General features: G+C 37.7%; 1 protein-coding gene across 12 annotated transcripts in view; it reads right to left on the minus strand.

Annotated features, from left to right (window-relative positions):
• Positions 1-12,297, minus strand: part of RAPGEF2 (Rap guanine nucleotide exchange factor 2) — a 274,085-nt gene that overhangs the window by 29,571 nt on the left and 232,217 nt on the right. For all 12 annotated transcript variants that reach the window (XM_063458215.1, XM_063458218.1, XM_063458220.1 and 9 more), the window contains 5 exons: positions 7,141-7,318; positions 3,011-3,147; positions 1,780-1,938; positions 904-1,056; positions 49-213 (listed from right to left, as the gene is read on the minus strand). In XM_063458215.1, the coding sequence (XP_063314285.1) occupies positions 49-213; positions 904-1,056; positions 1,780-1,938; positions 3,011-3,147; positions 7,141-7,318 (792 nt within the window). The remainder of the gene's footprint in view (positions 1-48; positions 214-903; positions 1,057-1,779; positions 1,939-3,010; positions 3,148-7,140; positions 7,319-12,297) is intronic.

Raw genomic sequence — 12,297 nt, forward strand, 5'->3', positions numbered from 1 at the left:
GAATCTGACCCTGTAGCCAGAAAGTAAGTTTAATATTTAATCACTAACTTTGTCCCTGAGGCTAGGATCATTAAACCACTCCAACAACTTCTTTCCAACTTCCATTGGACTTGAAAGGAAAGTCCTGTAGGTCAAGAGGAAGTCTTCAATGAAGGTAGGGTCCACCACGGAATGTTCTTCAACAAGATGCATCGTTAGACGTTCTGCTGTTCCCTGCGCAGAAAGATTGGTTTACAGTTAAAATGCTGTGAAATAATTTGCATGCAACTCATCACATAAAGCACAACAATGATCCATTCTCCCCAGTGGGCTATGGAAATACTGTGAAGTTCTGTAGTCTAGCCCCTAGCACTTTGCTAGTGCAAAATGAATACTTCCATATTGGCAATAACAATAGCATCCATATTAGAACTGCATTTTTTTGACTACATTTATAAACTTACACTCTGCCAATTAACGCTTTCCAAACCTGGATTGTTAATATGGAAGTGCAAAATTTGCATTTGTAATATCAATATGCAATGCAAAAGCAGTTTGGCACAGAACCAAAAAAAATGGCACCAGGGCACCATAATCACTAAAGTAGCCCCCTTTAACTAGATAATGGTCTGAATATTGGACAACTTAACTTCCTAACTTAACCTTTAAAAGTGCTTCAATAACAAAATTAGTATGAAGAAAAACAAATTAAATAAAACATTTAAAAAAAAAAAGATAATTAGAATGTGATATACGTTTCTGTAAAATGTAATTTCTTTTTAACTTAAATTACTTACTTACTGTAAATTAAAGCTTCATGTGCACCTACATTTAATACATATCATGATGACTTCAGCAAAAAAATGCAAATAAAGAAAAAACACCTTCCCAATTAATCTTCACAAAGTATTTGTCCTCTGTTACCTTGATGACAATGTGACCTTTCCTCGTCCCAGTGCGATCAAGCTCTCTGTGCTCTTTCACCATAACAATCTCACCCTCCTCCTCCACTTTCTGCATGTTCTTTTCCACTTGGTTGAGTATGCGACAGTAATCCTGCTGGGCTATGCACACAAACTGTACAAGCAACAAAAAAGAATATTTTTAAAAACACGCAAATAGAGACCATAAAGCAGCTTATGTCCATGTGGAACATTTCCTTTATTTTTATCCATCCAAATGTTTCTTCTACCAGTCCGGGCCAATAATAACAACAATCTTGATATGATTATGTGGTGTGTTTTTTTTTTTTACTTTATGAATGTATTCTTTTGATTTTATATCAGTTTCCTAACTTTGATGTTCAGTTCTGAATATTAATGGTCTGAGGCATTGGGTATTTTGCTCATGGAGGTTTGAATTACGCTAGAGAGTAAAATGTCAAACTAGGTCCTGTGTCTTGCTGAAGATGACAGGCACAGATGCCATCTATAGTTACACACTGACTTCAGAGAAATTTACATTGTTTACCAGTGACAAAGTGTTTGTATGTTTAAAATTCTGGCCTTATTGTTATTTGCGAACAGCAAATTAACCCCTTAAGGACCAAACTTCTGGAATAAAAGGGAATCATGACATGTCACACATGTCATGTGTCCTTAAGGGGTTAAAGAATAGATATTTTGGCATTCTGATTTGTTCTTCTGGCAAATATATAGAGCTGCATACAAAGTTCTCATTTGAACAAATAATAATTTAATGGAGCTCAAGCTTTATATACCACAACCATAAGCTTTGGAAATCTGCTGCAAGATGCTAGATTAGGAGTTGGCAGCTTGTGGCTGCTCTTCACCTGCATACCTGGCAATCATCCACTTTGGTTCTCATCACTCCCTTCATGTATTCCTTTTCCATGGTTGGAGAGACGCCAAAGCTGTTCCCCATGCAAAGTATTTCTGTTCTCCCATCAGGATATGTCACTTCCACTGAGCCATTTAAAATAACCGACCAGGAATCGAGCTGCAGGGCCAAAAGCGGAGAAAAACAGATTAACATCACGCTGAAAACATTTAAACGGATATTGTCCAAATGACTAAATATAGTAAGGATAAATATAATACTGTCACATCAAGAGCAGCTACAGAATGCCATGACTTGCTCGTATCTCACAAGTAATAAGGGGTAATGAGCAGCTACATAATGCAAGCACAGGGTTACAACACGCAGAGTTTCCCACACAGCAACACGTAAATTAAACTTTAAAAGAGGCATAATTTTAACTCAACATATAAAATAGTGTCATTCTTCAAATATTGTATCACTATGCCACAAACAGGACTCTGCAGGGCGCACTATACGCTCCTGGAGGAAGAAGAAAACCATGGGAGACATGAATGAAAGGATCAAAAACATTAAGAGAATACATACAAATGAAGATCAAAACAATTTCATGTTTAAACAGTAAAACTAATACAAGAGGACATAGTCTGAAATGGAGTGACCTAAACTAATGTGAGTGAATGCTATTTTAAACTAGTACTACACAACCCTCATTGGATTCATGTAGCAGAGGCTACAGTGGCAGATCATCAGCATCATGTAACTGAAGCTGGGGGAATAGTGGGGGGGAGCAATAGAGCCTTTGGTAGGGTTAGAACCGGGAAAACTCATTAACAAGATTGCAAAAGAATTGACAAGATGTAAGGAAGTTCCAAAATTGGATCTGCTTGGAGTCATAAGACTCCCGGCATGGGGTACCAAGATGGATCATACCTAATGCATTGTGGGAGAAAAAGCAATAAAACATGCCATCTAGATAAAGTCAGCTGGTTCATTCTTCTGCTGAATATCTGCCCAAGACAGCCACAGCTATCGTTATAAAGCATCCTTTACAAGCAGTTCATGAGAAATGCACAATAGTCAATAAAAAATAGAGAGGGTGGTGTACACCAAGGGCAGCACTATACTAAAGTAATAAAAGATAAAAAGGAATATGTGACTTTAGTTTTAAAACTTCTTAATAAGCACCCTAAGATGGGTCAAAAAAATGTGTATCCACCATCACAATCACAACCAATTATGTTTAACATACCTCCTCCCCATCATTTAGTACGATGGTTCCAGCTCGCTCCACCACAGCAAACACCATAACCGCACACAGCTCTCGCCTAACAGACATGGTCATGTTGGCAAAAGCAGGCAGTTGATGCATGAATTCCAGGAGTTGTTCTAAAAGAAAACAAAATAAAAGATCACAATTACTATGTAAAGAGTCAAATAATATATTCAGTAATAGTCAAGCTAAAGTAGGTAATCCAGGCTAGGGGTGGACTAACAAAAAATTATGAATGCCCTATTCTATACGGGATGGCAAGATATACAAGTTATTTTAATTCACTTAGAATTCTCTATATGAGTGGTGTAATGCTATTTAATTTTAAAGGTCATTGTACAGTTTCCCCTACAGCATAATGTACACTCCATCCTGTTTATGTTGTACGTTCGTGTCTCTATACCCCACAAAATAGGCACCACAACATAAACGAATATACACTTCAGATATAAACAGCAAGACAACGGTTTAAATACATTTTTGTAAAGTTGTAACAATTCAGTATTTCAAATTAGTGCTGTATGGGAAATTATACTGGGATCCAACCACTAGGTCCCCTTAATAATACTGTAATGCACATGGTGGTCAACATATTGGGAGGAGTCCCACGACTCATTACAGGCAAATACACGGAATACCTCTTGAAAATGATGCATTTATTATAAGAAGGCAGTAAGTCATAGATATTGCACATAAAAGACATAGCAAAGCAGCTGACCTAACCCAAATAGGATTTTAACAGTAGTCTTTCAACTGACACAAGAAGTCACTGTCATGGATGATCCACGGTTTTAAAACCAAGCAGATCACTTATATTTAGAAATGTATTTTGTTGTAAAGACTGAGCCTGTATTGCCGCTGGTCGAAAATAAAGCAGAGACTTAGATGGCACATCTACTATTCTACTTCTCATATTAGTATCGTTATCATAGACTGTAAGCTAGTTTGAACAGGGCCTTCTTTACCTCTTATCTCAGTTATAAACTTTATGTAAATTACTTGTTGTCAATTATTATTTTATTATTTATATCGCGTCAGCAAATTCCATAGCGCTGTACAATGGGATGATCGCCAATTTTTAATTGTAAAGTGCTGTGGAATGTGTTGGCGCTATATAAATTATAATAGTATGCTAAGAGAACAAAATTTACGTGTCAAACTCTGCCACCAATCCAGATGAATGGCCTGACTTAAAAAAAGAACAGTCTGAGCAGATATACAGTTTATTTTAAACAAAAACCATGACCCAAATAGTGTAATCTAGAAATGTGGAATTTTTGGAGCAGATCAATGAAAATCTTGGAATGGTCAAGAACAAAAATTGTGGATAGTTGTGAACATGGATAAAATCCCTTCGAGGACAGTGTTGCATATTAGACACTCAAGGGTTAAAAGAGCTACCGTACACAATACATTTTGGCAATAACAAATTCATTGTTTCTTCAGCAGGGACTTGCCTGTCTGAGGCATGCAAGAGCACAGTAAGGGGTCAACACTCTTCTCAGAAACAAGATTGATTAGCACTGAGTTTCACAGGAGAGCCAGACTTTCATACTTAGTAAATGTAACAGACTGGAGGTGTGGGCATTGGAGAAATCACCAAATTGGAATAAAATATGAACTACCTTTGCAGGATATTTTTTTTTAAATGCACTGCTAAAGAGATGAACAACTTTAAATGACCACTTAAGTCAGTATGGCCACTTCATCTTAATAAAGTGTTCTCGGTGCTGCGGGTTTAACCTTGACTTGTAGCCCCCATAGGAAAGTATTGAAATATGAGAGATATCGACTCCGGAGGAAGTCATGCATCCACGACGGTGCCGCAAGGAGAGGTAAGCTGTGCCAAGAGAGCCTTAATGCAGGAAAAGAGTAAGTAAAATACTATTTTTATGCCAAACGGCAGGCAAAAGCAGAGAGACCACCACACCTAGGGACAGGAACACTAAAACATTAGGAATACACATTTGCATTCCTATCACTTTAGTGTTCCTTTAATTATTTTATTAAAATGTACGCACAATATATAAATGTATATTAAATACATGACTGTCCTATTTTTGCTGTGTACGCACGTACATGAATGACTAGGTCATCCATTTAATATTCTGACAACTGAAAGTATGAGTTCTCTAATAAATTACATATTCTAGTCAAAAGACGAACTGGTGATACTCTAAACTAGAAACTGTGGACAACTGTCAAGTGAACTAAAAATTCTGAGCCAAAGTAACAGAACTGGAAAGATACTTAACCCCTTAAGGACCAAACTTCTGAAATAAAAGGGAATCATGACATGTCACACATGTCATGTGTCCTTAAGGGGTTAAAGGAACACAATAGGGTCATAAAAACAAACATGTATTCTGGACCCTATAGTGTAAAACCCACCATTTAGGTGGCTTGCCCCCCCCCCAGTAGTCCCCTTAAAAGCAATTAAAACTCACCTTATTTCCAGCGTCGCGCGGGTCTGCTGGCACTGGCCCCGCCCCCTTGGTGACATTATCAGCATTGCCATGTGGAAAGCACTGGAATGGCTAAAATCGGCAAGTGTGGGGCCAAATGCAGTTTTTGCCAATCACCACCTCCTCAGGGATGCATTGAATCACTACATCTATGAGGAAGATTCAGCATCCCCTTGCAGTGCATGGGGACGCTGAGTGGCAGGGCTGCCTACTGTGCAGCACTGCCCCAGGAAGCACCTCTAGTGACCATCTGAGGAATGGCCAGTTGGAGGTGTCCCTAGAGGCAAAATGCATGATGGCAATGATTATACTCACCAGATCAACTACATTAAGCTATAGTTGTTCTGGTGACTATACTGTCCCTTTACATAAAGATGTTTTTCGATTTTGATATTTAAGCCTAAAAAACGTCTAATCCCTTTAGAATTTCAGAAACAAATGCTCCTAATCAGATATTTTTGACTCTCTACTTTGATGTAAATTTAATTCATCTCTCAGTCGGTTTTGTTCTGCACATGTCAGCAGAATGACACATTGTCTTATGTTTTCCTTATTAGGTAATACCATGTGAACATGATATAATATAGAATATTGACATAATTTGTTTTTAACCAATACAATATACATGTTCTGTTTGATAAATTATCTTCCCCAGTAACATACAGTGGATAAATAGATATCTTAAACATCCTTAATATTACATTAAAAATAACTATTATTCATCACTATCAAAATAGCTCAAATTCTACAAAACTGCAATGTATTACAATGCCAGGATAAAACCAGAGAACCACTGGACCAAGACCACTTCAATGAGATGAAGTTGTCTGAGTGACTTTAGTGGTCCTTTAACAAATATAGCCATTCTTGTTCCCTTTACTCTGCATGAGATAGTCGCTTGTACTCGTTTCCATAGTTCATTTCATGCTCTCTCCTTACAGTATACTATTATTCCTCACACACATTTAGAAGGTTAACTAGACACAATTTCTCTTCCCCTCTAACACACTGTTCTTCCTCCTGTGTTTCTTTACCCTTTCCTACTAGATTGTAAGCTCATTTTAACAGTGTTTTCTTTATAACTTGTGCCTGTCAACATTATTTTTGCTTGCAAATTACTTGTTAAATTAACTCAGTGTAATATGTCAGTGCCATATAAATGATAATGATAACCATAAATTGGAAGTGAAACGTATATTTTAGTAAGCCACTGAAAAATTTATTTTCTACGGGTCTAGTGCCATAAGACAAGGTCATTCTCAGAAGACGCAAGCATTCAAATGAGATGTCAGCAAGCAGTGCATCGAAAGAAAGAACACCGAGCATCTTCCAGAACAGAGCAAAACAGACTGGAATTAATTCACTAAAGCAAAGGCTTTGGAAATAAGATAAAGAGATCAAGGGCTCAGTTATCAGAAGGACTTGGTCAGTGAGAAGAACAAACTATCTGTGATCAGACTGCACATTTTGTGTTTTTCCTCCACTTTATCCACCTTTGGCGTAGAACTTGTCACAAATTCATTAATCACTCGATTCTAACCTTTAACTGAGTGACATGTATGTCAGTTGTAAGCGTGATTAACAATCTGTTAGATTCTTTTTTTTTTCTTTTAAACTTTGTAGTGTAAGCTGGCTTTTTCTTACCAATATCATCATCTGTTCTGTCAATTGGATCCTTTTCCAAGCAATCTCTGACAATATCGCGGCTCATCAAAGGGTCTGAAGCCCTCTCAATGTCCTCCTCGTCATCGTCATCTTCTGAATCCACAGCGGTCTCAGGCAGCCCGCTCAGGTCCATATCTCCCGGCTCACTCTCTGTGGCCTAAATAAAAAAAAAAAAAATAGATATGTTATAGGTAGACATGTTCCCAGCTTACAGATAGAAAGAAGGCTGAATATGGGGACAAAAGTGATTCTTCTACCATTATCTTCTTCCCAGCATAGTCCAGTTATTAAAACATAAATCGAAAACAAACACACTGGCACATAAGTGCAAAGGGTTTTATTTAGTAAACTGAAAACTGTGGAACGCTGACCATTTACTTCTAAGACTTAGGCCAAAACAGCACAAGATCATCCATTTGACTAATAATAGATCGAGCAACTATTTGAGCATGTACCACATTATGTATGATCATTTGGAAATCATATTAAATATTTTATCAAGCGGTGCCAAACAATCAGGCATATTTTAAAGGAACACTTTAACCAACCTAGTCATTACAGCTTTGCAGTAGTCACCTCATCTAGACAGAAAGCTTGTTTAAACCGGTTCCTCATCAACATATTGAGTCTAACATTTTGTAATTGTTACATTTCCCCCTTTTATGATATTGTAAAGCGCTGTGGAATAAGTTGGCGCAATATAAATACCAATAATTATAATAATACTAGCTACAGGCATTAATGAAGTGATTGCTTAGAAAGCATCATAAGACACACAGTATGGGAATTAACATTTTCCTGTGACTTAAGTCATTTAAGTTTGTGCATCAATGACAAACGTTGCAAAGTTGAATTAACCTTAAACAGTGCACTAGGAAGGCCAAACATACTACTAATACAGCTTTCTGATGAATAGAGTTTTTGTTCAACAGCATTAAATGATTGAGAAGGGTCCTCACCAACCTATTGTTCCTGTAACATATTGTAATTATCTCATTAAACTATTAAGGAACACTAAAGGCCAGGAACACAAACCTGCATTCCTGACCCTATAGTGCAAAAAACTTCACTTTTACTGGCGATATCATCGTTGTAATACATTTTACTGTTTTGAAACACTAATATTTGTGTTCAGCGAAGTCTCCCAAGTAAAACAGTACCCCCCATGTACAGGTTTTATGGTGTCTTGGAAAGTTATAGGGTTAAATATAGTGCTAGCAAATTAAATTCCCTATACTTTCGGCATGGGTTGTCAGGCAGGTAATCAATTGTAATTAATTAAGATACCCAATTATGTAAAAATATTACATAAATATATGTGTAGAATTAATATATGTATATATATACACATTTGTGTATATATACGTATATAATTTTTTTTATATATTTTTATTCATATATAGGTATATATATAGGGATATATATACGTATATATTTATGTATATAGATATATATATATATTATTTCGTTCTACGTGTATTTTGATATAAATATATATATGAAGAGGACGGAGGTGCCGCAGGGGGGCTCCCTGGGAGTCCCCCCAACCGCGATCGCCGGCGACCGGGTAAGTTTAAAAAAAAAAAAAAAACGGAGGGCGTACAATTACGCCCAGCAGCGTTTAGAGCTGCTTAAAAAAGGATGTAATTGTATGCCCTCTGGTCTTAAGGGGTTAACCAATATTCAATTTGTCTGCACAAAATGTAGCTTTTCCTTAGCTGCCACAGTGAGGATGCAGCTGCCATCAACTGCTACTATATAGTCACAGGCAGGCCAATGTTGGGTCAGAAAAAATTGAGTAAGGGCCGCACATGAGATATTAAAGGACCACTCTAGGCACCCAGACCACTTCAGCTTAATGAAGTGGTCTGGGTGCCAGGTCCAGCTAGGGTTAACTAATTTTTTTATAAACATAGCAGTTTCAGAGAAACTGCTATGTTTATCAATTAGTTAAGCCTTCCCCTATTTCCTCTAGTGGCTGTCTCACTGACAGCCTCTAGAGGCGCTTGCGTGATTCTCACTGTGAAAATCACAGTGAGAGCACGCAAGCGTCCATAGGAAAGCATTATGAATGCTTTCCTATGTGACCGGCTGAATGCGCGCGCAGCTCTTGCCGCGCGTGCGCATTCAGCCGACGGGGAGGAACGGAGGCGGAGAGGAGGAGGAGAGCTCCCCGCCCAGCGCTGGAAAAAGGTAAGTTTTAACCCTTTTGCCCTTTCCAGAGCCGGGCGGTAGGGGGTCCCTGAGGGTGGGGGCACCCTCAGGGCACTCTAGTGCCAGGAAAACGAGTATGCTTTCCTGGCACTAGAGTGGTCCTTTAAGTAGGTATACAAGATGAATCCTGTTTCATCAAATCTTTAAATCGTTTTAGAATTAGGTCAGAGTGCATGTGTGAGAAATATATATTACAATTTTCCCACCAGAACATGCTCAACCTTTTAACTGAATGAGCGTGTTTTTGGGGGGTGTATGTGTGTGTGTGTGTGTATGTGTATGTGTATGTGTATGCATATACATATGCATGGACGTGTGTGTTGTTATGGTGCTAAAAGCGCCCTATTGCCCTGACGCAGTAATAAAACCATTTTAGAACAGTTTGGCTTCTCACACGGACTCTGCTCCCCACTTCCACTGTAGCTTGGTGAGAGCCAGAAGCTTGAGTTATGCCCAGAGGTGTGGTCATCTGATGCTCTCAGCCAATGAGCTTGTGGCTTAGCTCAGGAGATTAACAAAGCTCTTAAAAGGAGCCATTTCATGCCTCACAAATACATATTTGTTAAATAGAGGGGGTAGATAAGTATAATATGAAAACCCTTTAAATTTAACTTAAACTTATCAAAACACTGTGCACCCTAGCAAGCACATCTGTATGGCTTTATTTCATATGCACACATTACATATGTCAAGAACACCCCTGATGTCAAAGTCTATAATCCAAACCGTAAATTCACGTACATCTTACTCACTACTTATACATTAATTTTACAGAGTTCGATAAATGAAATGTCAGCTCTTATTCACCTTTCCATATAAATAGGTCTCATCCTTAATGAGTTTTTCTTACATGCAAAACGCTCCACATACAACATTTAGTAGAAAAATTAATATTTAAAGAGTTCAATTATGAGATCAATGCTGAGACCCATCTGAAGATGCAATTTCATGATTTATTCACATTATATTCGAAAAAGTCAAGTGTACTTTTTTCTCTACAAACACCTGCCCCCTTCTACAATGCCATTACGTATCGTGGCCATGTTAATTTAAAACGATGACAAAAGATAATGCCAAAATAAATTAAGAAACATTATGATTCGTTATTTAACCAGCATGGTAATTAGGCAAGAGGGAATAACCCTCCCTATTGATGTGCTAGCTGTCTAATTGGGGTCTCTATTACATGATGACAGATTTTCCTTTCCACATATTACTTTGTGATAACTCATGGCTAGCAAAGTTTATTTAGATTGCGTTGAATATGCATGAGGGTACTCCGTTAAACTGTGCTAATCCATTTTAATCAAATGTTTTCTCACTGTTAATAATAACAATGGCCATTAATACAAATGAAAATGCACATTTGTGAAGCCAAAAATCAGCAGTAATTTTATAAGGGGGCAATAATGCTATATGGTTGATCACAGTTGCTATTTCAGCTGCTTGATTACAATTCATGTTGACCCTTTGCAGACATCTCCACCCAACTATCACAATAAATGCCAAAACCAACAGTAAGAAACTGATACACAATCATTACTATTCAAACTATTTGATTTTCTTAACTTCCTGACACAGAGGATTTTATTAAATTAACAGTGCAATATAGTACATTAAAGGGACACTAGTCACCAGAACAACTACAGCTTAATGTAGTTGTTCTGGTGAGTAGAATCATTGCCTTCAGGCATTTTCATGTAAACACTGCCTTTTCAGAGAAAAGGCAGTGTTTACATTGCCCCTAGGGACGCCTCCAAGTGGCCACTGGAGGGGCTTCCTGGCTCAGTGCTGCACAGTAAGCAGCCCTGCCGTTCAACATTCTGCATGGAGACGCTGAATTTTCCTCATAGAGATGAATTGATTCAATGCATCTCTATGAGGAGGTCCTGATTGGCCAAAACGGCATTTGGCCCTGCCCCCGTGGCGGACCCACGCGGCGCTGGAAATAAGGTGAGTTTTAAACTTTTATAGAGGGGGACAAATCTGTCTGAAAGTATATTCCATGTGTACTTACTCCCATCTATCTAGCATAGGGCGTCACTTTGCCACCAACAAACCCTTCATTCTTTCCATCATGAATTCAACTACCCAAGTTTACCTTTAGTAACACAATAGTATCACATATTTCAAGCAGATATCAAAGCCACACATTCAGGCATCAATCGTCCTCAACCAAAACATATTCTAATGCACTGAAAGTAAGTTACCCCCTTGAGATAAGCCACGCTTTTCTAGAAAATGTGTTATATGGCATATTAAATGATAGATACAATTAAACCCAGACAGCAAATAACACCAATTAGTTGAGAAAGCGATTATACTTAATAATAATATAAAATGTAAAAACCCTTTACCTAGGATTGATCATAGGTTTTATCTAACCATTAGATGTGCAGGATCCAATGTGTATATGAGCCTGCAATAAAGGGCTCACTTTGGGATGAATTAGCAATTGAGAACTACTAATTTAAGGGAGAGGTGGGAGTATCACTATCCCACTTGTGTTGTCCTACCTACTCACCAGGTGAGTACAAATAGACATATAAATCCCTCCCACAACTCCAGGCTTAACAGGGACAACAGATCCACAATACCATATGTGGGTATAGGGACGGTTGAGGTGTATCAGAATAAACATAAGTATGAGCCTGTAATACTGCATAATAATATTAATACTACTTATGAAAACACTATATAATCATAAATAAATACTGATTATTGTAAAATCTGAAACAAATTATACAACAGTATACCAGATTCAAGTCCAAGTTTGCAAAGGTTCAGTAATTGACGTGTACCTATAATTATTCTAACTACAAATATCTAAAATCACGTAATATTGATTTAATACGTTGGCTAGTATTACTACAGTAGTCTCAAATGCTTAAATTGGGGCAAAACTACCCATAAGAATTTTAG

The sequence above is a fragment of the Pelobates fuscus genome, chromosome 6, assembly GCF_036172605.1.
Source record: "Pelobates fuscus isolate aPelFus1 chromosome 6, aPelFus1.pri, whole genome shotgun sequence".
In the NCBI taxonomy this organism is placed as follows: Eukaryota; Metazoa; Chordata; class Amphibia; order Anura; family Pelobatidae; genus Pelobates; species Pelobates fuscus.